Raw genomic sequence first — 26,311 nt, 5'->3', positions numbered from 1 at the left:
GAAGAAGGAAGTTTCTGTAACATCTCCACGTGCTCATTGCAAAAACAAAGTTCTATTTCTCTCAGAATTACACCAGCAGCCAGATTGGGATTGCTAAAAAGAACATATCTCTCCTCTCAAGCCTTTTCCCCTCCCCTTAGAAAAGTTTCAGACTTCACTTGATCATGAGTTTGCTCAGTGCAGCCTCAACTCAAAAGACAAACCAAAATAGATATAAACATACACCGACACAGAATACACGGCCACTAAAATAATTCACTTCATCTGAGGATACACACTCCTATAAACAAAAGAAAAATCTCTCTTCGCTATGCTTCAGAGAAGAAACGTAGTGCTAGTATAAGACAAGACAAACATACCCTTTAAAACTCACCTGGGCTTTGTTTTAAAGTTTCAGCCATACACACTTGCCTCATATCGACTCCCTCTTTATTAGTGAAAAGGACATGTGGCGAATCTCTTCACATTGAAAAATTAGTAGCATATGCATGCACACACACTTAAACTTGAAATCTGAAGCATATCTATGTATTTTATGTGCCCTTCTTATAAGATTCAAATGAGGACTAGTGTTTGCACAGAAGGAAAAAAAGCAAATGCACACAGAGCATTGGAATAAAGGGTGAGAAGAAATAGTTCATGAACACCATCTATGGTTACTGAACTGTGTTGTTCATACATCTCAATACCAAATAAAGCATACTGCTAGCAGTGATCTATTGCAGCTCTCACAGGATTTGCTCCTCACAGCATCAGTGTTAAATTCACTTTGGTACTATTCCAAATGCTAGAGGAAGTGACAATCTGCAGCAGTTACTATAGAAACAGATTTCTTAACAAGAATGTTAACCATTAACGATATATTTATTGGAACTGTACTGTATCTCCTTCAGTTTACTAAATTGGTTTGTTGGCCAGCACAAACCCATGGAATTTTGGAAATAAGACTAGCATAGTCTTATCCGAAAAAAAATAATAAAATTATAAACTTGTTAAATGATACATGTGTTGTTTATTATAGCCCTACATCTATAGAAGTCCTTTATGTCAAATTACACCAAAAAAAAAAAAAAAAGGAAAGAAGTTTTAGAAGTAATTTATAATTAAGTCTGAGTGCTGTACAGGATTAATAAAACCAGATTAGACAACTAGACACAATTTGCTTCTTCAGGACTCTTGCCTTACTCCTTTCACAGTCTACAAAGCACATGAAATTAGTTTGTCTACAGAACATGAGTGGCAGGAGATGGCCTTGCTGAACCAAGTCATGATCAAAGATAAAAAGGCCAGATTTGAAGTGAATAAGCTGGTCTACACTACTTTTAAATTCCAACTGGAACTGATGGAGACTGGTTCTGATGGGGATTTCTTTTCTGATTTGAGAAGGTCACTGGGTCTCAATTCCTCATTCAGTGAACAGGTATAATACTTCCCAGAAGAGTAACTCAGATTTGTGAGAGTTTCAAGTATGTCAAAAAGGCCTTGCAGGAGAAGAATGCAGTTTTTATTAATGGAAAGATTTGCAACATACATGCAGGGTTTCACAGGGACTGTGCAGTCAACAGCGATGACAAAAATTAAGCAGCTGCCTCATTCACTGAATGCTATCTGTCATGAACACTGATCTGTCAGGGACGCCTTGGGAGGAAAAAATGTCGTGTAACCAAATACTGCAGACAAAGTTTCGCTCTCAATTACACAGGTGTTCACACTGAACATCTATGTAACCAAGAGAGAAATTTGGCCATGCAAGGCATACATTTAACAAGAACCAAGGTTACACAGACAGCCTTGATTTTAGTTACTCAACTAGTAGCACATTTCATACTCTTCATATTCTCACAATTTAAATGGTAAATGGAATGACATAGTTGTTCAAGTTGGAAGAAAAAAAGAAAGCAACAATCTCGGTACAGACTGCTACCTGCTGAACTGCAGCAGAATGGATCGTCTGAAACAGGTGTGAGCAGAGAAATCATGCCCACGTCATCCTTTGCACACACTTCCATAGATCAAAGCACACAAGCTCACACACGTTAGAAAGATATGCCATGAAAGAGCATGGCTTTGGGGTGGAGGTTAGGGGGAAGCAGGAAAGCAGGAAGAATTCCCCTCTGCTCCTCCTGCTACTGTTTTTTCTACCACATCTACATGTGGGGAAACTTTCAGAGAAAAGAAACAGCCCATGTTTCAGTCAAATAGAAAAACATTGGAGACATTGATAATAATTGAATATAGCAATATAATAGCAACGGCAGCATATCCTTTTTTATTTTGGGCTTGTATTTTAAGTTACAGGTAGGTACAAGAGAATCTCTTACTCATTTAAACATATGCACGTGCCACGCACACAAGTACACAGAGCACTGCAATGGTGACTTTTTTTATGAGCACAAACTAGCAGAAAGAAGAATTTCTAAGCAACTAGCTTATTACAAACTGATAAAGACAAATAGAACTGCAACAGTAACGTCTCTACCTTAAGTTCTGTTTCAGAAGCCTGGGGCACAGTATAATTCTCCTTTCCTCGAGGAGACAGTTATACCTTTGATTTCTCCAATGTAACTGCATCAGCACAATCAATGCCTCATTTTGTTAAATTTACCCCAGTGCCTGACCCAAAGATTTACAATCTTTCTTCAGACTTGCACACTACAGAGCAAACTTGTTCATTTTCCCTGCCTGCTTTCTTAACAGAGAACACAAATTACTCCAGAGAGGGGAAAAAAAAAAGGAAGAGAAATATTTTACAAGGATGCGACATCCCTCAGATTCATGTGGGAGAGATGGCAGGTCAAGGGGCCGGCAGATAAAGAAAGAGGAGGTACAGGACTGGGAAAAGGAGAGATATGTTTTAGGTTTAAACCGAACATAACCTGACAGTTAGAGAAGACAGGTCAAACACTCCCAAAAGACTTTAGCTTAGCTTAGTCTTACATATTCTAACACTTGAAAAAGATCACACGACGTCTTCGCGCCAGTTCTGCACCACTGGAAAACTACTCTTTTCTCAAATTCTTGACACATTTGGTTACATAAAGAAAAAAGTATTGGCAGCATAAAGGAAAACAGCCTTATGTAATTAGTCAACTTATTACGGTCTTCATTTTAGTGGGGAGAGGAGTTTTTTCCATTAGGTAAATGAAAAACAAAACGGATTAATCTGTTTTCCCTGCTGCTTGCTATTTTGATCAAATACATATTGTAGGAGCAACACTGTCATAACCAAGATTGTCTAGGAATCCACATGGTCTAAAAGAGAAAGAATATTTTTTATTAGATCAAGTGATAAAGCTGGAAAGAAACAAGCTTTCAGGTACAGAAGTCCTTCAGCAGATTAAGATGATGTATGCTTAAAAGCTTGTCAACTTTTCCATCTAAGTTTGCTCTTCCCATAAATGTTTTGGTCTCTCTTTGTATATGATACATATACCTGTACACATGTCCATACACAAACACACACAGTGTACATATACATATATATACCCACATGCACACTCACATTTTGAGATATTTTCCAATCGTCATTTATGACTACTGTAGACAAGCTGAACACCATTGGCTTTTATGATATGAAGTGAAATAACAATTAGTGGTCCCCTCATGACCTCTCAAGTTGAAAGGCCCCTGTATTCTATTACTATGATGTTCATTCACCAGATAGCATTCAGAATTTACTTTACCATGCATAGCATTCCTTTCTTTTCCATGCTTTTTAATGTGTGTTTTACATCCCTAGGGAACCCTCCCCAAACTCCTCATCACTTACATACATAAAACAGTTGTCATTTTTAATTCTCTTCTCTCTCAGGTGCAATCTGATTACATCTAAAGACTCTTTTTGCCTATCAGCTCTAAAATCCATACACAGAGGCAAAGTTTTACCTGAGTTCTTTTATTGTGCCGTAGTCATTGCAACATTCTCCTTTCTGACCTTTAATGCAGTCCTGCCTGCCCACCATCCAATGTGAATGTTGCTGTTAGTGATGCTCTTTTCAACCACAGATCTCTCATCTCTGGATTCTCTAAAGCCATTTTTCCTTTTGTTATATTGAACAACAACAACAATCACTCTCATTTTCAAAAATGTTCACAGCCTCAGTGGAGTCTATTCAACCCTTATCTAATATTAGGGTACTATGTCCTCTCCCCAATACCGGCTGGTCATATACGCACTCATGCATTTTCATATTTTCTCCCATGCCACTATTCCTGCTTGAAGGGACACTCCACAAATATCCATTTAGTTATCTGACTGACCTTCCTCAAATTCCTCTTATTATCTCTTCCATGAGATGTCTAAAATACAAAAGGAAACAATAAAAAAAAAACCCTGTAAATACTTAACAGTAACTACACTGCTGAGATGACGATCTATTGTCCGATCATCAAAGTGGATACTCTAAACTAACAAATTCCTGAGAACCTAAGACATAGGAAGCACATTATAGAAATGCAGGAATTTCTCTACTGGAAGAAATGTAGGCATGATGTCAAGGCCAGCATTGAGCTGAAGCTAATAAACCTGGATGGATGAGTTCTCACCTGATGATCGGATTCTGAGCAAGTAGATGCCTTTCCACTGTGCTCCTTAACCCCTCATGGTCCAGGGAGCACGGGGCAGGACCTGCCACGCCAGGGGCCCGTGAGAGGTTTCTGCACCTGTGGCACAACGTAGCTGGGACAAGCAACATGTGGCAACTGAAAGCTGACTGCACTGATCTACCACCGCTTTCGTGTATTCCTCCCTGTACTACTATTCATTTCAGACCTCTCACTAAGATACAAAGGGTAGAGACCACCTTTTCTCCCAACTTAATTAGCACAATGAGATCCAAATCCATGCATTGGGCTCACAGGTATTATGTTAAATCAAATACGTTATCCCAGAAATTCCTTCCAAGTGGCTGCTTTAGTTTCAAATTTATTCTCAGTTTAAAACAAATTTGCCCACTTTTTGCAGCTACACAATGCAACAGGGTCATGTTAACTCTTTTAAATTCTGTTTTGCATGGATTTTGAAGCATTTTAGAAAAGGTACTTTCTGCTTTATGCTATTAAGCATGGTATAATTCAGTACAAAAAAGTATAGGAAGGCAGTGGAATGACATAACGTTGGGACACATTTTCAATTATATGTTTTAAGAAGAAGAGTAGCAGAAATTTTCTCCAAAAGAGGATTTTAAAGAAAATAAGATCATCTGTAAGCAGCTGTGGAGGGAAATTACTGAGAAATCATCTTGGATAGCATAAGTAACTCTGGAGCTCTTGGTTAAAATTACAGCTTTCTAAAGTATCATTTTTTAATTAATGGGTTTTGTGCTGTCAAATGTTAGGTGCTGAACACAGCGATTACCTGCCTTATCTCAACGAAGAATTAGCATTTATAGCCTGTGCCAAAATTATAGTTTCCTAAGAACAGGTATCTAGCCACCACCTAACAGCTAAGAGAAATGAGCAGAAAGATGTGTTTAAATAATATTTATCAAACAGGAAAGAGAACCAAGCCAGCCATTGGAAAAAGTATCAACCTGCCAGTTACTCCACACTTCAATGGCTACAGTGAAAGAAAGTCAGAGACCTTTGGAGGAACTTTAGCCTCTCACAAAGTTGAAAGAGAAATTCCCAGGGAATTAAAAGCTAGATCTATCAAGGCAGTGACATACTCAGTTTTCAAAGTGGAAAAAGCCAGCTGCTGCATTGCCAAGTGTAAGACCTTCCTCTTTGCCCGTCCTTATCAAAGTTATTTCCTAGCCAACTGCGGAATAAAACTCTACAGTGCTCTTCTCCAGAAGAAATTTAATTAATCTTTATACCAAATGCTTGACACTGAAAATCGAGATATCTTGACTGAAGGATTGCTAGTTAGTCGGAAAAACAAAAAAGAGATGCTACTCCAATAAACAGTTACAAGATAGAACTAAATGAAATTAACACCTTTTACAGTTATAAAGGGACAATAATGCCTAACAACAGTATCCCGAGCTGAAAGCCCGCCTGGAAAGAGGAATTAAAATATTTCTGTGTCATGCATAGAATCCTCTACACCAGACCTACTTAAATAAATGTTTTATATTTATTTAGAAGCCTTAGGGGAAGAGGGAGAAAAGCAGCCAGCCATTCAGTGGAGGAGTGTCATAGACACAGGTAGATGGGACCTGTTCTTAATTTCATGTGTAATTTTTCCAAACCAGTAGTCAGTATTTTCTTCCCATGGCTTTTCATATATATTTTTTTAAGTGTGTAAATCTCATAGGGAAGGCGTATATTAAGAGAAACTATATAAGAAACATCATATGGGCAGACTTCCCAAGCTTAATTCCGGAGCTTACTGATAGGAGGTTTCTCACATCTTTCTCAAAAGCACCTTGCATTACTGTAGCTGAATACAGCTTCCACTACCGGATCTCCCTTGTTACTTATTACGAGTGTTCATGGACAGAGCTATAATGAATAAGTTGTCAAAAGGGGGAAATTGTAGAAGAACTAAGTCATCCAAACTTAAAGAGCTTTTTGTCCAGGTGTCACACCATACACAACTTCCATGGATTTTTAATACTGTTCCATATTTTGTAAAGAGATATAAAAGTCTGATTTGTGACCTACCTACCATAACAGAGTCCTTAGAAAATACTAAGAATACAACCGAAACGCTGAGCCTGCACTACAAAAAGCTTTCATTAGATCTGCTTGATTCGGGAAAAAAACAGCCCCCAGTGGAACGCTGCCCTGTTCGCTCCTGAGAGGACAAGCATAAATCTTCAGAGGACAGAAAGCAAAGTACCACTTTGCAGTCCTAAAATGCTGGAGGTGGTGGAAGGGTCTTTGCAGGAGATTAGCTCAGCCTTGGAATGTAGCTGAAACACGCGTCTCAAACAGATGGCAAGACCCAGAGAAGCAGCCTACAATTTGGTAGCAGCAGCTGTGTGTGAAACACACACGGGTTTCAGTGGCTGGTAAGAAGCGTGTTGCAGCAGGCTCTACCCAACCATGCACCACTGCACACACTTGGAGGATTCAAAACCGAGCTTTCCAGCCTCAAAATTGAAGATTTTGATCCAGAAACAAAACTCATGTACATGTGCCACTGCACAACTGAAGTGAGAAAAGCCAGGCTCCATCCTTCTCAGGGCAGCAAAGGAACATGGGGTGCCCCTGCCAACAGCCAGCTGTCCCTCTGCACCAGAATTTTCAGAGGCAAAAAATCTCTGCACCACCCTCAGTGCTGAATGTGACCTAAAGATAGGAATTTCACTGCCTTAAAATGGCAAAATCCTAGTCTAGGGAATGCAGGAGAAAGTGAATGTTATTAGAAAATAGTTGCCACAACCGCAAAGGATGTAATTTGGGGTTTAGGTGGAGTGTTAAACTTTTGCTCTGACTATTTTTCATGTTTTACTGAAAAATAATTGCTGAATCTCTCAGAAGGCAAAAGCTTTTCGTTTGGTCATCTAAATTTTACCCCTTAATATTTGAAGGCAATAACAAATTTTAACGACTTTATCAACTGCCCAGATGAAGACATAGAATGCACCATCCCCAAATTTGTGGATGACACCAGATTTGGGAGAGCTGTTACTACACTAAAGAACACGAGCACCATTCAGAAGGACTTTGACATGTTTGAGAAATTGACCAAAAAAAATCTCATAAAGTTTGCCTGGGACAGATACAACGTTCTGCCCCTGGGAGAGTTTAAATTCCTGCAACAGAAAAAGTGGGATGCCAATTGAAGTTGGCAGTTCTGCAAGGAGGAAGGGGAAAAAAAAAAAGACAAAAGAAAAAAGGAAAAACTTTGGTGTCCTGGAGGGCAAGTTGGATATGGGTCAGTGGTGAGAGCTTGCAATGATTGAAGTTAGCTTGATACTGGGCCAAACCAGGAGAAGGGTAGTCAGAAGGATAGAGAGTGATTTAGCCATTTATTAAACACTTGTGGAACTGCACCAGGAGTAGCACAGCCACTTTTGGGCTCCCCAGCACAAAAAAAAGATACTGACAAACTGACACGTGCCACAAACTGGCAGAAGGTCAGTAAGACCACAATGGGGCCCAGCTTGCTCAGCCAGCCAAAGACCATGGGATGCATTACAATAGCAGGTATCCATCCAACTCTCTAAAGGGGGATACAGGGATGAACAAAGCAGACGTTTCTCAGAGATGCACAGCAAAAGGACAAGGGTATTAATCAAAGGTTACAGACAGAGGAAGAAGAAAGAAATTTCACAGTGACTAGGCATTGGGGCAGGTTGTTACAGACACAGTGGATCTCTGTCTTCAGGGATTTTCATATTGGACTGGAGCAGACCCAGAGCAACCCGATCCAGCTTTCAAGGTAGCCCTGCTTCACACAGGACATTGGACCAGGTGACCCTGAGAGGACTCTCACTATGTAAATTTTTCTGTGATTGTATGGTACTGCAGTTCACGTATGGAATGTCAATGCTAAGTAATACAGTAAGGACTTAGAGGCAGGCAAATATATTAAGTGCTCCACAAGGTTAGAAAACACTAACTTGTGAAGGACTTAGTTGAAATTTGTTTTTGTCCTGAACTGGAACAATCTAATTCTTAATTCTGAAAAGATGCTACTCTCAGTCTTTCAGAAGTCTTTGCTTAAATTGTGAGACACAATGTTATACACAGGCACAAAAGTGAAATAATAATAATTTAAAAAATCACTATATAAGTGGTACGTAAACTTATTTCAGCACAGGGTTTTTGTGTTCCTTCAACAGAAGTTTAAGTGGAATTGCCTTGATTTTTACCTTTAAAAACTGCTTAATCTATTAGTTTGAATTACATTCTTCCAGGTACTGCATTACTTATATTTGGGAAACACTAAACAGAAGAGTTCCACATTGGAAGGAGTTTTTAATTCATGCAACTAGATAATCTGGACTAAGATGACTAAGGACACTTAAATAGCGCAACTGTCTTCACAAATCATGGTTGATAGGAACTTCTGAAAATCACTCCTCAAAACAATTGCTTTTACTTTGATTCTATTAACAGAAAAAGGACTTTTTTCCTTGCAATCACGAATCTTCAGTAATGTCACATTACTCTTTAGACTGTTTTATAAGGTTATTTGAGAATACAATTGAAATAAGCAAATTTAACTCAACTAGTGTACTGTGTGCCCTCTTAATGGATCTGATTATGCATTTAATAAGATCAGTGGAGTCTTTTACATTGATTTTGTGGTTAAGAAAACTGGGATTATTTTACATTAAAGTTAAATAAATCTTTCAATCCAAGCTGTTTAGGAATATTTAGGAAGACCGTAAGTGCAAAGATTTTAACAAGGTTGAATCATATTTGCCTGTAAAATAGGTGAAAGGTTTGATGTTAAAGACCTTTCCAACAGAGGAAATAATATTTACCAAAACTATACACTACAAAATACAGGGCACAAGCGTATTCTAAAGTTTAAATATTACATTAACAGTGTCTGACAAAATAAGCGTTCATTTTCCTTCTTTTTCAAAAAATACAATAGATGAGTAAATCAGTGATGATGCAATTCAATATACTTTTAATGACTGGGGTTTTTGCATATATTTTCCAAGGCAAGCACTGTAAAGGTCCATTGTCCTTATCTTTGCAAAAAGAGTATCTAGAGAAATGTGTCTTGCAAAGTAAGGGCCTTCTTAAAAACAGTGTCCAGGTAGTCCCAGAATGTAACCTCTAACTGATATGATATACTTAATATTCACGCTCTCCTTCACAGCTGTGCTGGTAACAGAATAAGGTTGGTCTGTTGCCAAAACTCACCAGCAATTCGAATACGTTATTTCAACAATTTCAGCCAAAAGAGAGAAATTTTACTTACCACTGAAAACTAACTTTAAACTTGCTTTTAAACCACGTAAATCAGTTAAATGACAAGCTTAATTGAGGCCCAAGAAAAATTGCCTGAAATATACTGTTATTTTGAGTACTTTTTTATATTTAGATTAAAAAATTAAATGCCCTCGTAGTACAGTTCTGCTCTTTAAGCTACTCCATAAACATACCTTAATAAACTCAACTTCTAACTTCTCTTCACCATTAATCAGGTCTGTACTAAATTCACCTTGTACCAGTTCAGACGTCAGAAGGAAATCAGATGTACTGCTCACCAAGATATCATTAAAACAGAAGTCTGTTGATACAGAGTAATTTAGGTATGTACATGCTTGCCTTTGCAGCCCTCAGCTGAACGTATGCTTCAGGGCTGTTTCTACTGAAGCTCCATGAACGAAAAAGTGCAATTACAATTTCGCATATTCTTTTTTCAGAAAAATCATGATCCATAAAAACAGACTTTAACATTTTTCCTTCATGTAGATTATCTTTCGGTTTGCTATTTCTGATTTTTTCTCCCCTCTTTGCTGGTTTTTAATGTTATTTCTGTTTTTAAGTATCTGAATCTGTATCAGGACAGGTTTCATACTACATTGACAGAATAATGCAATTGTTCATACTCAACTACTCAGAAAACATGGACTGAAAAAATTAAGTAACAGCAGTTCTTGCTTTCTTATCTTATTCTCCAAGTTGTCTCTTTACTTTTAAGACTTCTGTTTCATTTGTCTCTCCAGTTTCTTACCAGTAAATTTTTACTTTCAGTTTCTTAGCTGCCAGCACACTGTATATGCCAGCAAGAATATATTTTCTTTCAGGGGCAGGGGTGGAGGGAATAAATAAAAAAAATTCATGTCAACAGCCATTCCTTAAATTAATGAAAACATTTATATCGCTGTTATATTAAGTCAGTTACAGGAACTGACAAATTCCAATATAATTTCATACTGCACAGATAAAAAGCATGTTATATTTTTTGCCAAATAGCTGTTTCACTTTCCCTTATTGGGCACTAGGATCTTCCCCATTCAATCTTGTTTGTATTGAGACTTCTTGGGTATTATTCATGGTTCAATTCAAAATTGCGAAGGCGATCTCAAAACTGATTAATCATATTTCTAAAATACTGACATTTGTACAATACAAGCATGGCTGTTTATGTACACAATGTAATTGTATCCATATATTCACAGAAAATGGATTTTGCTTTTTTCCTTTCTCACTACTTTCTTTTCTTGACAGGAAGCCAAAAAATGCAAGATTTTACTCAAATTAGTCATAGGTATTAAAATAAATGGTAAAAATATTGAGGTTTTTCTTTTTTAGCTGCAATATCTATATGAAATACATCTGCAAAACTAGCCTGTGATCTAAAATGCAAAATAAATCAGCTGACTCTGACAAGACAATCAGACACCGAAACCTTTGAATTACTCTATCTGATTTTGAATTACAGTATGGCCAGTCCATTTAGGTTGTTAATACCAAAGACACTGATTTCTTAATATCACTGTAAAAACACAACACATACAAAACAGCACATCAATTGAAGCTTGGTTACAGAACTGTGCTAATATTAATAACGCTGCCAGCCACATCCTAGTCATTTCATCCCACAAGGGTAGGAACTTAATCACCTGAGTATCCCAAACCTGCAGCTGGTACGGTTAACCTGAAATGGAAGGCAAGCATCCCCTGCACTAATTAAAATGGGGGGAAGAGGTGAGGAGGGAGATATCCGGATGGTCTGATTCTGTGATCCCACTCCCAGAGGAAGCGAGCAGCATCTAATATTTTTTACCTCGTCCCAGTTAAAGAGTGCCCTATGTGATAACAGCTGCCTACATTGCTACGAATTCCTAGAAGAAACACTTCTCTCTCATAAAAACAACAATCCATACAATTTCATAAAAAAACCCACCATCAAAATTCATTAGGCACTACAAGGCAACACCAGGCTCCTGAGATCTTTGTCCCGTACTTCCCCTGAGGTGGGGAGAGGGAGAGATACGGACACTGCCAGGGAAAGCCCACGAGACCGATGCTGGGCTTCTGCTGGGGCTGGGAGCAGGTAAAAAGAGTTATCTGCCCACTCTCCAAAAACTGTTTTAGATGTACGGAGTAACAGAGGTCCAGTAAGGCTCCAGTTATAATTCCGAATGAATTCTTTGTTACTGCAGCAGGCTGAAAGCTTTCACTTTTGAAAAAAAAAAAAAGAAGACAGAAGTGGTTCCTGTACAATGTCACCCAAAAACACCGCGTAGGTGTGTTTATTGAGGCAGTCTGGGATGACAGGAATTTGGGGTGCCTCACCTCACCATTTCTTGGGTTGGAGAAGGTTAAATTTAATTAGAAACTATTCTCTAGCAAAACACAGGCCACAACATAGCAATCTTTTCTCCTCTTCAACACTTCCAAAAATTACCTGTACTTTATAGCCAAGATTTGAAAATTCTACATTTATAATATGGAACAAAATATGAAAGAAACTACGCTTACAGAAACTTCACATTGTCAATCTTTGCCGCGGTCTTTCATTAACCAAGGAATTATACCCCTGAGATTTGATCAGCCTCCAATTTATTTAAAGCATAAATATTAACTGCATTAAAAGCTTTCATTGTCTCAGACAGAAAATCATCACCATTAAACAAATATTACACTTTTGCAGCTTGCCCTCATGATCATTTTTCCTAAAGAATACAAGAAATAAGAGGACATACCTGTGTAAATACAAACTGATAAAATATTTTTCTGAAGAAAACTGATGTTTCGTTCCATTTAAAGTCTGTACTTCTTGATATATGATAACTATTATGCTTATTATAATTTTTAAATTTTATTCACATAGCTATTGTACTGCTGGTTTAAACAGATTAACAACCATATATATACATATACATGGAAAATATCATGATACCAAACAGAAGTGTCATGTGATGAACTCTCTAAATATACTACTGTGAACAGCCCATCTTAGATTCTTTACATTTTAGAAAGCTGCATAATTTGAGATATTTGGGGCACTAGCTTTCATTGGGAAAGTTTGCCTGGTTTTTGATTTTATATAAACAGTGTAGTCTGCCATCTGTGCTGAAATCCTAGGGTTTATGAAGCGTGAAAAAAGCCTGCTGTCCTAGACCCTAACTTTTCTGCTGCAATAGAAAAAACACAGACGTTTAAAAAAAAAAAAAAAATAAAATCGAATGACCTGGATAATGATGCAGAAGAAGCAAAGACATTGTCTTGTCTCAGCACAACTGGTTCCTCCAATATAAATATAAAAGGTATCTGAAAAGTTAATTTTGCCATCTAACAAAGGTGTTCTTGCATTGTCAAATGATCAATGCCTGACTGTTTTGATCAACAGTAATTTGTAAGGGAATATAGTTGAGCAAGTGGGAAAGGGAAAGTTTATTTCTTTGATCTGTTGAGAAAAGTCATCCTGGAAAGTTTTGGTGCACACATATTCTATTTGATGTGATATAAAGCTTTGGATTGGGTTGGGCTAAACATGGAGCCAAGGTTCAGCTATGCTGTAAGGAGGAGAAAGTAGCGGAAACAGTGGCCTATTGTAGCAACCAGTACTGATCAAAGATGTCACTGCAGAAGAGTGGTTTGATATTTGTGGGCACATACAGCAATATACTAATACCCACTATAAATTGAAATAACTACACAGTACTTAAGGAACTTACCAGCCTGCGGATCTCCCTTTCACATTCCCGCTTTATTCTATTAATCTCATCCTGATGGGACTGGTAAGCCGTGCGCAGGTCAGCCGCCTTCATTTTATCCGCCTGCATAATGTTGTTCAAAGCTTCTTCAAGCTGCTTTTTGCCAGATTTCAGCTCCAAGATCTCCTGCTGCAACTTCATCCGTTCACCGTCGAACGCCTTGCGAGCCTCCTCCTTTGCTTCGCTCAGCAGCGCCGTCTTCACTTTGTCAGCTGCCCCATCCCGCAGAACGTTGACTGTTGACTGCAAACGCTGAATTTCTCCGTCCTTAATTTTCACCATTCTTGCCACCTCCTGCTCGTGCTGCCGGATCAGGAGCTCTCTGACGCTCTGAAGTTCCTTCATTTTCTCCTCGTGGAGCTTGGCTTTCAGTTCGGAAACATAGGCAGTGTGCTTGTGCTGCTCCTGCTCCCTTTCTTGCTTAACCTCTTGGATTTTCTCTCTCAATTTACCCACCTGGAACACCAATATAAACATTGATTAACAAGTGCTACTGTGCTGTTAAAAGTCACCAAGGGAGCTTTTTCTTAAACATTATTAAAAACTCATCCTGAATATTCAAAAGCAAAGCCTGCACACCTGACACCTCTCTCTCCAGTAAACAAATAGAGAACCAGGGCAAGAAAAAGACCATGAGTGAGCAGGAATTTGCCATGGGTTGTGCTATTGGAAACAAATTCTCATAGTTTTAGGGAATAAAATAAAATCGAGCAGCATCCTAACTAGTTCTCTCATCTCCTCCACCAACTGCCCAAGACTACTTTCATCCATAACTGTGCTCTACAAGCAGATGGAAAACAAAGCAAAGAGAAAAGAGTTTGTGTTTATTTTGGGAAGGAAATGCTAGAAAACTTACCAGTATTTGAAGGACCATACTTCACAGATGCTCATAGTGACTTAGATCTTCACATGCATCCAATTAATTTATTCCCACAACATCCTTCTGTACCTAAGCAGCACTACCACTGTTTTACAGGTGGGATGCTCAGACAGGGATAGATTGATTTACCTAATTTACACACATACTGCCTTTATGATTTCAGTCTCAAATTATTACACCCAAACTCACTACTTGTCTTATGGTACTTCCTGCTAATCAGATGAGAAAGGGTCTTGCTTTGAAGGAACAGAGAGAAGAAATCCTATCAGCAAAGGGGTGTTCTTCTCAAGTAGGAATATGGAGAATAAAAACAAATAAAGAGGAGGGGGAGAAGGAAAAAAAAGACATTGATTTTGGATCTCTTAATTTCTTAGCTACTTTAACGGGAAAGTCCTTATTAAATAAGCCAAAAGAATTTGTCTTCTGAAAAATCAAGTCTACTCAAGGGGCTTCAGACAGGACATCCCAAAACTGAGGCTACTTACCGTCCTCAGACACTTCAGAAAATATAGGCCAGTGACTGTAAGGGTTGTGGGGGAGTAGGGGAAAGGTCTCATAGCCCATTATAGTAATACCTGCTGTGATGAAACCTCATTATAAAAAGATGCTCAGCAGGCTGCATGGAAAGAAATGCTTTTTCCAAGTGGGATTAGATTTACTTTGGAAGGGGAAAAAAAAATAAAAAAGAACAAAAAAAAAAAAAGGAGAAAAGCTTCCATATTGAAGTACACCAGAAATGTTATAATGTATTTCATCATGCAAAATCTTTCTACTGTTCCTATCACAGTGACTGCCAAAATATGGGCTCTACACATGTAATTCTCATCTAAAGCAAAGCCAGAGGCAGAGATTTCAAAGACTTGTGTTTTAACCTTGAGTGGCAATACAATCATACATACCAAACATTTAGCATTTAATTGATGCTAAACTAAGCCAGAATTGCAACTTGCCTCAGATTAGTTCAGAAAGTATGGGAGATCTTTATTAATATTCAGACTATCATTTACTACAGAGGCACAATCAAAAAAATTTTTTCATGGTTCCAGATTCTACAGTCAAAACAAAAAATCAAGAGTTAATTAAAAGTAATAGTACTAGTTCAGGAAAGGCCTAGAAACCTTCATTATTTTGTTATAATCTTGTTATTCTCAACAGTAACTTTGAGAATTAACCAACTCAAACTTATCCTGGATTTTTAAAAATGAAATAAAATAAAATAAAATGAAAACAGAAAGGAAACAGGCTGGAGTAGGAGAGGGAGGAAAGGTATCCACATTTTCATGAAAGTAATCCTCTAGATACACTGTGGAATAAACACAGCTGGGAGAGCACTATAACTACACCTGTAGAAAAGGTAACAGCTCTGAATCAGACACCATTAGAAGCAGATTTTATTGCACAGATATTGTTACTCTATTCCAGGATGATTCAGATATATCTTTATGAAGAAAGATGGATTGAATGATTTCTTCAATTTTCTCCTAAAATGGTAAGTCTGGCTATTGGAAATTATCTGCAGGTGGGATGACATTTAGTTCCAAACCTATAGTGGATAGGATTGATTTTCAGTACTTGCATTAGGCTATGCAATTCCATAGGAGAGTCTAGGACTCTCCTGTCTATGTTCATAGCAGGGAGGTTGGACTAGACGATCTTAAAGGTCCCTTCCAACCCCAGCCATTCTATGATGCTATAACAAAGCTAAGCCAATTACCTATTTACTACCACAAGTGGATCAGTTTATTGATAAATTTGAAATAAATCAATACTTGTTATTTACTTAGATCTATTAGTTAATTTCTTACTAACGAGCAAAGAAACTTGGAATGAAACTGTGCAATGAAACCTAGTAATGATGACAGGAAAACAAACTGTATAATGGCATATATAAACAAGGTTAATATACCTTCAAAACTACAGTATTTTAAAATGAGTCACATTGTACACAAAGCATAAACCTGAAAGACGGTTTTCAATACAACACATTAATGAATGTGGTTTCTAAAAGCATTTTTAATATACAAGAAATGGATTCTCAAATTTTGAAGGAGTACTGAGTTACACAAAATGACATACTTGTTCAATTTTTTCATCTTTCATTGAATTGGGGGAAGGCAACATCTACATGCATTGTTGCTGCATGAGAGAACACGTTAAACCACTCAGACTAACAATATTTTCATATACCACTAGTCATTTTACTTACAAAGCTTCAGCAAGAACAATATAAACAAGAATAAGAATCCTTCTAAAAATCCTGGATTTTTACACTGCATCTTAAATGCCTACCACTCCTCATGACCCAGTAAAAAAGATGCATTCTCATTCTCAAGGTCTTTAAAAAGTCTTTCCTTGCTACTGATTCTCGTCAGAGAAGATGGAAAGTTAGATCTGTCCGCTAGGTCTTCCCTGAAAGCCGTAAGCTGTCCTTCCTGTACTCCCTCTGTCCCTCTCTTCCGTACACTACGCAGACCTGTACATGTCTGGCTTCCAGAGAAACTGACTGAATGAAAATAGTAACGTGGTATTTTCCCATATGATTAAGTCTCAGTTTCAAAATTAACTTAAACTTTAAAGCAATTTGTCTTTTTTTAATATCCGGCACATAATGAAGAAAGCTGTTCTGTTCATAGGGAGAACATGAAGGAAACAAAGTCAGGCAGGATATCAGGACACCAATAAACACATATTTTCTACCTTTCTGATTAAATCTTTAAAAATCACTGCACATTGGTACAACATTGTTGCCAAAGCAGAAGTTAACTTCTTGGAAAAATAATGCCAAACATCATTGCTTCTTCCCTTTCTTATGTCTGACCAGTGCCTGAAAGAAGGATTTTTCTTTAAAACAATATGATTGTATTATCGTAGAACATTTGCATCTGGTGGTGTTTTCTTTGACAAGGCAGTTTGCGCACTTGAGACAGAAATATAATAGCTCGGTTTTATGAACTAGAGTCAATGACATAAATTTAAAATTATGCATTTCTAAAAGGCAATAACCTGTTAACCCATATATGTTTCTGAGTGCTACTGAACCACTGTCCTAATAAAAATGTTATGATAAGAACTCACTGAGGGCTACTTCAACTTTTTTCTCTTGGATTTAAACCCTGATGCTTTTTATCTGTGGCACAACAGTCAATCACTTGTGGGGTGTAAGTAAAAGAACAAGAAATAAAAAAAAAGTTGGAAAATTATGCATCATACTGCGTGACTAAATATGGTTTCACTGAATTGCAGCCACATCTACAGCAATATCTTGAAAAATGTCTTCCCTGCATTCCAAAGGTCTTATTTTGGAAAGTGTGTAGAAAAGAAACATTTTTTAATACAGACCTCATTTCCAGTGACATGACAAGGGACAAAATAACAAAATCGGTAAAAGTAATAAATTATCTCTTTCCTTCTCTTTTTGCTATGTCCCTGTACACACAAATCCAATGGTAACCAATCGAGGTGAAGCTGGCTCCAGCCACTATAATTTGAAGAATTTTAATAAAATTTAAAAGGAACACATTTTTCTGGGCCTGATGTTGAATATTCCTGAGTACCTTCTGCAAAACACTCTGAAACATCACTTCTCCAGGGCAATATAAGGTTTCATTGCTCCATATTCATGTTCACATGCTCTAAATTATACAGGAAAACACTGGTATCACCAGGTTGTAACCAAATATTCCAAATCAACTTGCTATATGCCTCTGAAATTCCAATTTGGCAGGCAAATCCTGCCCAATTTTTGCTTTTCTCTTTCCTTTATGTTTTTCCAGGCAGCGAAGAAACACTTCCTTTGAGTACACACCTTCCGCCCCATCTTTGGCTTCTTAGCAATCTGCCTTCACCAAGTGCCAGGGTTAAGGTGTTTAACTGAGTATCTGAAGACTAACGAGCTGTTGTCAGCCAGGCCACTGGGACAGCTCTTCTTGAATAGATATTTTGCATCCACATCAACCACATCTAAGCCAAAGGTGTCACCTCCAGTGCAGCAGCTTTGTTTGCCTGATCTTTTCCTGGTTATAAGCCAAAAAGGGTTGATACTGAAATGGGAAAGGAATCAGCTTTGCAGTGTCCAGTCATATCAGAAATCCACTTGGAGGGGGGAACAGGTCTAAAAGATTAATTCAGGAGATCTGTACATCTACTTGGATCAGCTTTAATATGTCTACACTGGTATGGTGTCCGAAGATAAGGAGGAGAAACAACCCCAAAAGCTGAGTCTCTGAAAGGCACTGCTACAGCAGGGAGCTGAGTAGAAACAGCAGCAGTAATCGATGTCCCCCCAAACACACAGTCACACTTTGGTCTCCATATCAGAGACTACTTAGGGCACTGGATGACTTATAACTGCTGGACACTTGAGGTTCCTACTTGGAAGTGACATGGCAAAGTGATATAGCAAGAGAAAATTACAGTGCAATAGGTTAGTGTCAGAACAAAAAGATGAAGATACTCAATGTGAAAGGTTGATAATTATTTGAACTGATGACACATGTCAAGGATAAATTCTCCATCAACTAGATTGTTAGTTATTTATTTAGACCTCTGTGCTAAAATGAAAAAAAATCAACTATTTTAGGGGAAAAACATGCTAAAAATCTGTAGGTTTTAGGACACAGTAACTATTCTGTGGAGTATTAAACTTGCAAAGTAGATCTTTCAAACTTAAGGAAGATAGCGAAAGACTTCTGGGGAACTTGTCACCTCCAATAAAAAGATGAAATCAGGCCTGCAAGTGGTCACATCAGTCCACAGCCTAGGAAATCTTACTTCTTTCCCAATCATAGCATCATATTGCACCTTCTGAATGTAGCTTTTATCACTTCCACTTGTCCAAGAATCTGACCTTCTTTGCCTTGTTTCTTTTTTCAGGCAACCACTTCCCCAAATCTCCTTCTCCTCTACTAAGAGTTTAGAAACGTCAGAAGCAGCAGTCAAACATGACTCCACCGTATCAGACCTTGCTTTGATGGAACTTGTACTCAGTGCTCAGTTACGTGGTTTAAACCCAGCTGGCAACTAAGCACCACTCAGCTCACTCACTCCTCATCACCCTCGGTGGGGTGGGGGAAGAACTGGAAAGGTAAAAAAGGGAAAGAAATTCATGGGTTGGGATAAAGACAGTTTGATAATTAAAAAGAAATATTTTTTTTTTAAATTGTAAGGAAAAAAGAAGAAAAAGAGAGAGAGAGGAAAGATCATTGATTGAGCTCGATAATCTTAAAGGTCTTTTCCAACTGAAAGGATTCTATGATTCTATGAAAATAAAATCCAAGACAGACAAGTGATGCCAATCCCAACAATTGCTCACCACCAACAGACTGATGCCCAGCCAGTCCCTGAGGAGCAGCCCTCCGGCCAACCTCCCCCTCAGTTTTATTGCTGAGCATGACAACATCATATGGTCTGGAATATCCCTTTGGTCAGTTGGGGTCAGCTGTCTCAGCTGTGTCTCCTCCCAAAGTCTTGTGCACTTCCAGCTGACCCACAGACAAGGCAGTGTGAGAAGCAGAAAAGGCCCCAGCTCTGCGTGAGCACTGCTCAATAGTAACGAGAACATCCTTGTGTTATCAACACAATTTTCAGCACAAATTCAAAACACAGCCCCATACTAGCTACTGTGAAGAAATTTAACTCTATCCCAGCTAAAACCAGTACACTTAGTCACCATTTTTTCAGTCCATCCGCCTCTACTGCTTGCTTCGTTTATCTATGATCGTACTTGTCATTCCTTCTCCACAGCAAGTCTCCTGTGTTCACTCTTTATTCTCTTCACTTTCATAAATATTCTCTTCTTGCATGCCCATTCCCAGTAACAAATAATAAAAAAAAACTCTTTAAAAAGAATTAAAAAAAAAAAAATCAAGGCACCGCATCTACTCCAATTTTTCTTGCCTCAATAATTTCCACTTCTGATGATCTTTTAACCTAAACTTTCAAGATTATGTGACAATATCAAAGGATCACAGAGAATGTGTTTCTATTTGTATCTGAATACATGAAAATTACCTCTTTGCCCTATGCTACATTTGGATCTCCTAGAAACTTCTACAGGCTCCAGTGATTGTATTTTTACTCTGGATTTAAATAGTTTAGATATATAATTTGATAAGATACATTAATTTTAAAGGTATTACTACAGTTCTGAGTGGAATTTTCCTGTAGATCACACTGTAACATCTGACTTTCTTAGAATCTCTTGCACTGTGTTTTTTATTGACCACTTCCAGCAGGATACCATCTGAAAGGTTTAATTACATTATTTTCTTGTTGATTCTTCCAAGTTAATGATAATCATTGCTTAATATCTGTCTATTGATGTCTCACTCCTCTCCAGTAAATGTTTTACCTGGGTTAGAAACTGCATTATCATGTTTAGCATATTCACTCATTTAATAATTTTGAATTCTGATTGAATTAACACCGCCACATTTATTCTTAATAACTTTGCTACTTACTGTCCAATGCTTCACAGATGTCCAGAATTCTCTTGTTTTACTGATTTTGTTAAGTATTGAGAATTTATATTTATATATTAGGCACAGAGAACAGCTGAATTCAGATTCCCTTCAACTGCTGTCAGGAAAAAAACCTATCCATAGGGATGTGCTTCCTTTTAATCCCAGTCAGTAGTGGCAGAAGTAACTATATATGGTTTTACCAATACTTCACCCATTTCCCTGCTCCACGAGGGTTGCCGTATTTCATTCCCAATTACAATACCCTAGTGTCTCCTTACTCTTCAGCACACTCCTTATAGTTCAGTAAGTTAACCAGCTCTTTTCTTATTCCATACATAGCAGATGGGAATAACATTCATTTAAATACATATTCAATATGTCTGAACTCTCAGATCAACAGCTGTATTTAGAGTTCTTCCATACATACTGCCCATAACTCTTTTCCATACAACTTTTTTAGTCCCCAGTAAATAAAGCTGTTTTGACAGTATGATATGCTCTTTTTTTTTTAATATCACATATTGAAAACAGATTTTTTTTTTTCCAATTTACAAGGAGTCACTGTTACACACAGATTCAACATCTGACATCAAAGCTCAAAAAACCCAAAGAAATACGGGAAAAGCATGAGGACTTACAAAAACATTCTATAAAATTGTGAGGTGATACAGTGGCAACTGAGTCAAAACATCTCACTTATCCTAACTCCTAGATGCGTTGCAATCTCAACTCTATAAATGTGCAGTCACAAGCAGAATATCGATATTTAAAAGCAATAGCAGAACTTGGTGAAGATGGAGCAATAGTGACAGCAAACACTGTAACATCTTTCCATCAGGAACGAAATACTACTCGAAGTATTGGAAAACCATCTTCTGATGTTTGCTAACAATTTCAGTAGGAATAGATACCTTTTAATACTTGTTTCTAAATATTCAGGGATCTCAGCATAGGCATTCATTTGATCCACGTTTTCTTGACACTGACTGCCAAGACTATGCTCATTCACTGCAGCTCCCCGTGCTTACTGCACTAGATGTTAAGATTCAGTTAGAGCGAGTCCTATCTACATTCATTTTCAAATAAGTACAGTTTTTGTGCTTTGGTCATCTACTTGTTACTTGATACTCAAATTTTGGATGTCTTCCAACCCAACATTTCCACTAGCAGAGAGAGGGCAGCATGTGAGCCTGTGTTCAGGTCATGCATTTCCTTCTCCAGGCTCTCCATAGATGGCAGCAAACCTATAATCCCAGGAGAAATTTCTTTAAATGGCTCAACAACAAATGAAACAAAGTGAACTGGGAAAACATGCAGGAAGTTTTGAATGTCTCTTGGGTAAAATTTTGTTTCAAAGAAACCAGTATTTTGTAGACAGAAGTATGTTAAGATTAATTTCTATTTCTGATGAGTCTCATAAATTAGAAGGTTCTTCCTCAGATAAATCATTAATATAGGCATATACAGGAGGGACAAAATAGTTTAGGAGAATTAAATTAAATTAATGGGCCCCACAAGAGTTTGTTACCTTTCCTAATACAGTTTATGTCCCACAGGCCACAGAGCTGTCTGTTTAGCAACTTCAATACATTCTCTCTTACCCCTGTGCCAATAATCTAATTTACTTAGAATTCTCTGGGTGCAGTGTTTTTACTTTTCTGATACTAAGTCATAATTTTTGTTGGTTTTGTTACGAATTTTTAAGCTACGGTCTAAAGAGGAAAAATCTCTATGGCTTTAATTTACACATCTTGTAAGTCAAGGCATTCTATATAACTTCTGCACAGACAGAGAGCAGGCTGTTGCCCTCACGGTGGGAAATAAACTACACAGCTTAATTATACTTAAATGATTTAGAGCAAGCACCACAGCAAAGATGTGGGAGAGGCTGAAGACCTTTTTCCCCCCAATCCTCCCAGAAATGCACTCCAACATGCTGCAGAATTTCCTATGACTGCACTGTACATTTGGTAGGATTTCAGAGCACCCTGGCTGTAATCTCCTCTTTCATATTCACCTACACATCACATATGTGAGCCCACTCATTTCTCTGCACACATATGTGCACAATACACAGGTGTGTCTCCTGTAACAACCTCAATACTCCAGAAATATGAAATTCTCAAACTGTAGAAAGATGAACAGGTAACCAAACTGAAGACCAGACTGGACACTGGTAAATTGCAAACTAGTTGTATAAAATGTTCCTACAGCTGTCGTGGTTGTATAGCTACACTTTATTCTTAGTTGAATCAGAGTTAAACTTGATGCTTTTACAGGTAAAGCATCAAACTTGGAAGCAAATCAGGCCTAACTCTTCTTAAGGTTCATGTAATCTTTTTGTAGATTTTTTTAGAATCTGAGTAATTTGAACACTCAAAATTAATTCATTCTTCTGTCCAAGGTATAAGATAACTTTATAATTATGTGCTCTTTGTAATGCAATTAAAAGATGATAATAAATTCACATCCGTATTTCTATATAAAAAGCAATACAGAACCAAATAGAAAATAAGATAAACTAAATAAACTAGACAAACTAAAAAGAAAAATTTACTAATGTAAATGTAACGTACCATCAGCTCACAAGTCTCTTTCTTTCCTAACGACAGCATGAGACGTTAAAATTACAGCAAAATAATGTGATTTATCAGCTGGTAAATTCTATTTTAGAGGGTATCAGTCACCAATAAATTTCATGGTGTGTGGTTTAAAGAAGCACAAGTAGTTTGTGCCACTTCCATTTTTTAATTTATTCTCATTGTATCAAACAAGAGTAGAAGTTGGATGAGGAAGCTAATAGCAAAAAAAAAAAGACTTTTCGGTCCACTCATCAATACTGCTGACTCGTAAGAGATATGACTTTTTGCTTGAGTCTGAGAGAAAGAAAAATTTCCAAGGCAACACAAATTTAGTTGGCTGATATATACTGAATCTATCATATCAGTCAAACAAGAATTAAGGCTTTACTGTTTCTTTTTCCTCCATAAGAAATAAATTCTGAATATTATATTTGTAGGGGGGGGTGTCTGCTTTTTAAATTAAAATATGAAAAATAAGACCATTCAAGCTAAGTATCACACAAGGCTGTTAAAGAAACTAGAACATATAGGAATATTATTATTCAGGTGTTCCAAATTTTACACTAATATAAAGAAACAAGGCTAGAACAAAGCTGTATTATATAAAGTGAAAACGTTTTCAGTGCATACTTATTCCACTCATTAAGTCCTTGAGACTATTGCAACCACCAAACACACACAGATAAATCCATCTCCACATGGAATCACCTCCAGGACTGTCTAGTGCAAAGCCAAATGCACTAATTGAGATTAATAAATGAATAGAATAGAAATAACCTTATTGGCTTGTCCTTATTTAAAAGATATATAAAAGAGATAAAAGAAAATGCTAATCTTTATAAATATTTACGTACTTCATGAAGGAACAATTTCTCCTAGGTGTTCACTTGATTACTGAAATACCTGTTGAACATGGGCTAGATAGACAAATATTGACGGATCTGTTTCATTAGCAATCGGCTCCATCATTGAACAGCTCAGAGCAATGTCACACAGAACCTCAGCAAATCAAATCAGGACTCCTACAGAGGTGATTTCCAGTTAATTTACATTCTCCATAGGCATTTAAAGTGGCATGCTTTGAAGATGGTGCTGATGTTTGACTTTGAAGAAGCTTCTTTTTACAACATACAGTTTTCAGTGCTAAGATCAAATACAAAGCCTTAATAAGCTTGAGAAATGGGCCAGTGCAAACTGCATGAGCTTCAACAAGTCAAAATGCAACATCCTTCACCTGGGTCGGGCCAATCCTAGGCACAAATACAAACTGGGCACAGAGTGGGTTGAGAGTAGCCCTGAAGAGAAGGATTTGGGGGTGTTTATAGATGAGAAGCTCAACATGAGCCGGCAGTGCGCTCATGCGGCCCAGAAGGCCAACCGCATCCTGGGATGTATCAAGAGAAGCGTGGTCAGCAAGTCAAGAGAGGTGATTCTCCCCCTTTACTCTGCTCTTGTGAGACCCCGCCTCGAATACTGCATCCAGTTCTGGTGTCCCCACCATAAGAGAGACATAGATCTGTTGGAGCGTGTTCAGAGGAGGGCCACAAAGATGATCCAGGGGCTGGAGCACCTCTGCTACGAGGACAGGTTGCGGGAGCTGGGATTGTTCAGCCTTGAAAAGAGAAGACTTCAGGGGGACCTAATAGCTGCCTTCCAATACCTGAAGGGAACCTACAGGAAGGCTGGGGAGGGACTTTTTACAAGAGTGTCCACTGATAGGACAAGGGGAAATGGGTTTAAGTTGAAGGAGAACAGATTTAGATTAGATTTTAGGAAGAAATTCTTCAGTACGAGGGTGGTAAGACTTTGGAATAAATTGCCCAGAGAAGTTGTGGATGCCCCCTCCCTGAAGGTGTTCAAGGCCAAGTTGGACAGAGCCTTGAGTAGCCTGGTCTAGTTGAGAGGCGTCCCTGCCCATGACAGGGAGGTTGGATGAGATGATCTCTGAGGTCCCTTCCAGCCTATGCCAGGTCTATGATTCTATGAAATCTCTCTTGCTGCCTGTAAATCAGGCTAAGCTAGTGCCATTTGTATTGCTGTGACTGCAAATTTCAGCAACTGGATGTCTGGGAATATTTACCTCCTTTTACAAATTATTTAAAGTAGTTGGCACCAATTTCAGTGGTTCTTCTGATTTCACTTCTGTCACGTGTTTTTCATTTAAGGCTAATGCATTCTAGCAGCAAACTAGCTTGAAATTCAAGCTCTGCTGGTTTCTAACAGTGCTGCTGTTAAGATTGACCACAAAATATAGACAGACAAATACCTTGTTTTTTTCTTGCTGAAATTCTATCTGGATGTTGGTTAGTTTAGTTCGTAGCTCCTCATTAGCAGCTTGCAGGGCTTCAGTCTCCATGTCAGACTTCTCTCCCTTGGCACGACTTTTTTTTGACATAATTATTTTTGAAGTTTAAAATAAAACTTTTGCTCCACGCTGAGATACCAGCTAGTGCCTTCTGCTTTTAGCATTTAAGAGTCATGTAGTGTTCAACAAAATCTTTCACACAAATCTCTGCCATTGTGGAAGCGATCTCTCATGTCCTGGAAGAAACAAAGTATTGAGAACAGAATTAGATACAACGTTGAGCAGAATCAAACATCAGACTTAACATCCAGTTTTAAAGGACACTGAACTTCCTTGTAGTATATACTATATTGCATAGTGCACTAGACTTTGAAAGAAATAGATCAGAAAAGAAGAAGTTATATTTCATCATCTTATCTAAACCCCATCCACTGTCATCTGATGTCCCCAGAAATAAAACTCTTTACACTTATGATGAATATAGCATATAAACAGAAATA

At 37.8% G+C, this 26,311-nt stretch overlaps 1 protein-coding gene across 3 annotated transcripts in view; it reads right to left on the bottom strand.

Annotated features, from left to right (window-relative positions):
* JAKMIP1 (janus kinase and microtubule interacting protein 1) overlaps positions 1-26,041 on the bottom strand; it is a 90,225-nt gene extending 64,184 nt beyond the window's left edge. For 2 of the 3 annotated variants that reach the window (XM_086612169.1, XM_086612170.1), the window contains exons 1-2: positions 25,773-26,041; positions 13,545-14,039 (exon numbers count right to left, since the gene is read on the bottom strand). In XM_086612169.1, coding sequence (XP_086468295.1) covers positions 13,545-14,039; positions 25,773-25,901 — 624 coding nt within the window. In that variant the 5' untranslated portion in view covers positions 25,902-26,041. The remainder of the gene's footprint in view (positions 1-13,544; positions 14,040-25,772) is intronic. The other variant, XM_086612171.1, reaches the window with a different exon arrangement.
* Positions 26,042-26,311: the final 270 nt, after the last annotated feature.

This window comes from Tauraco erythrolophus, chromosome 5 (assembly GCF_009769465.1).
Source record: "Tauraco erythrolophus isolate bTauEry1 chromosome 5, bTauEry1.pri, whole genome shotgun sequence".
NCBI lineage: Eukaryota > Metazoa > Chordata > Aves > Musophagiformes > Musophagidae > Tauraco > Tauraco erythrolophus.
This window is presented reverse-complemented; position numbering and strand designations above follow the sequence as displayed.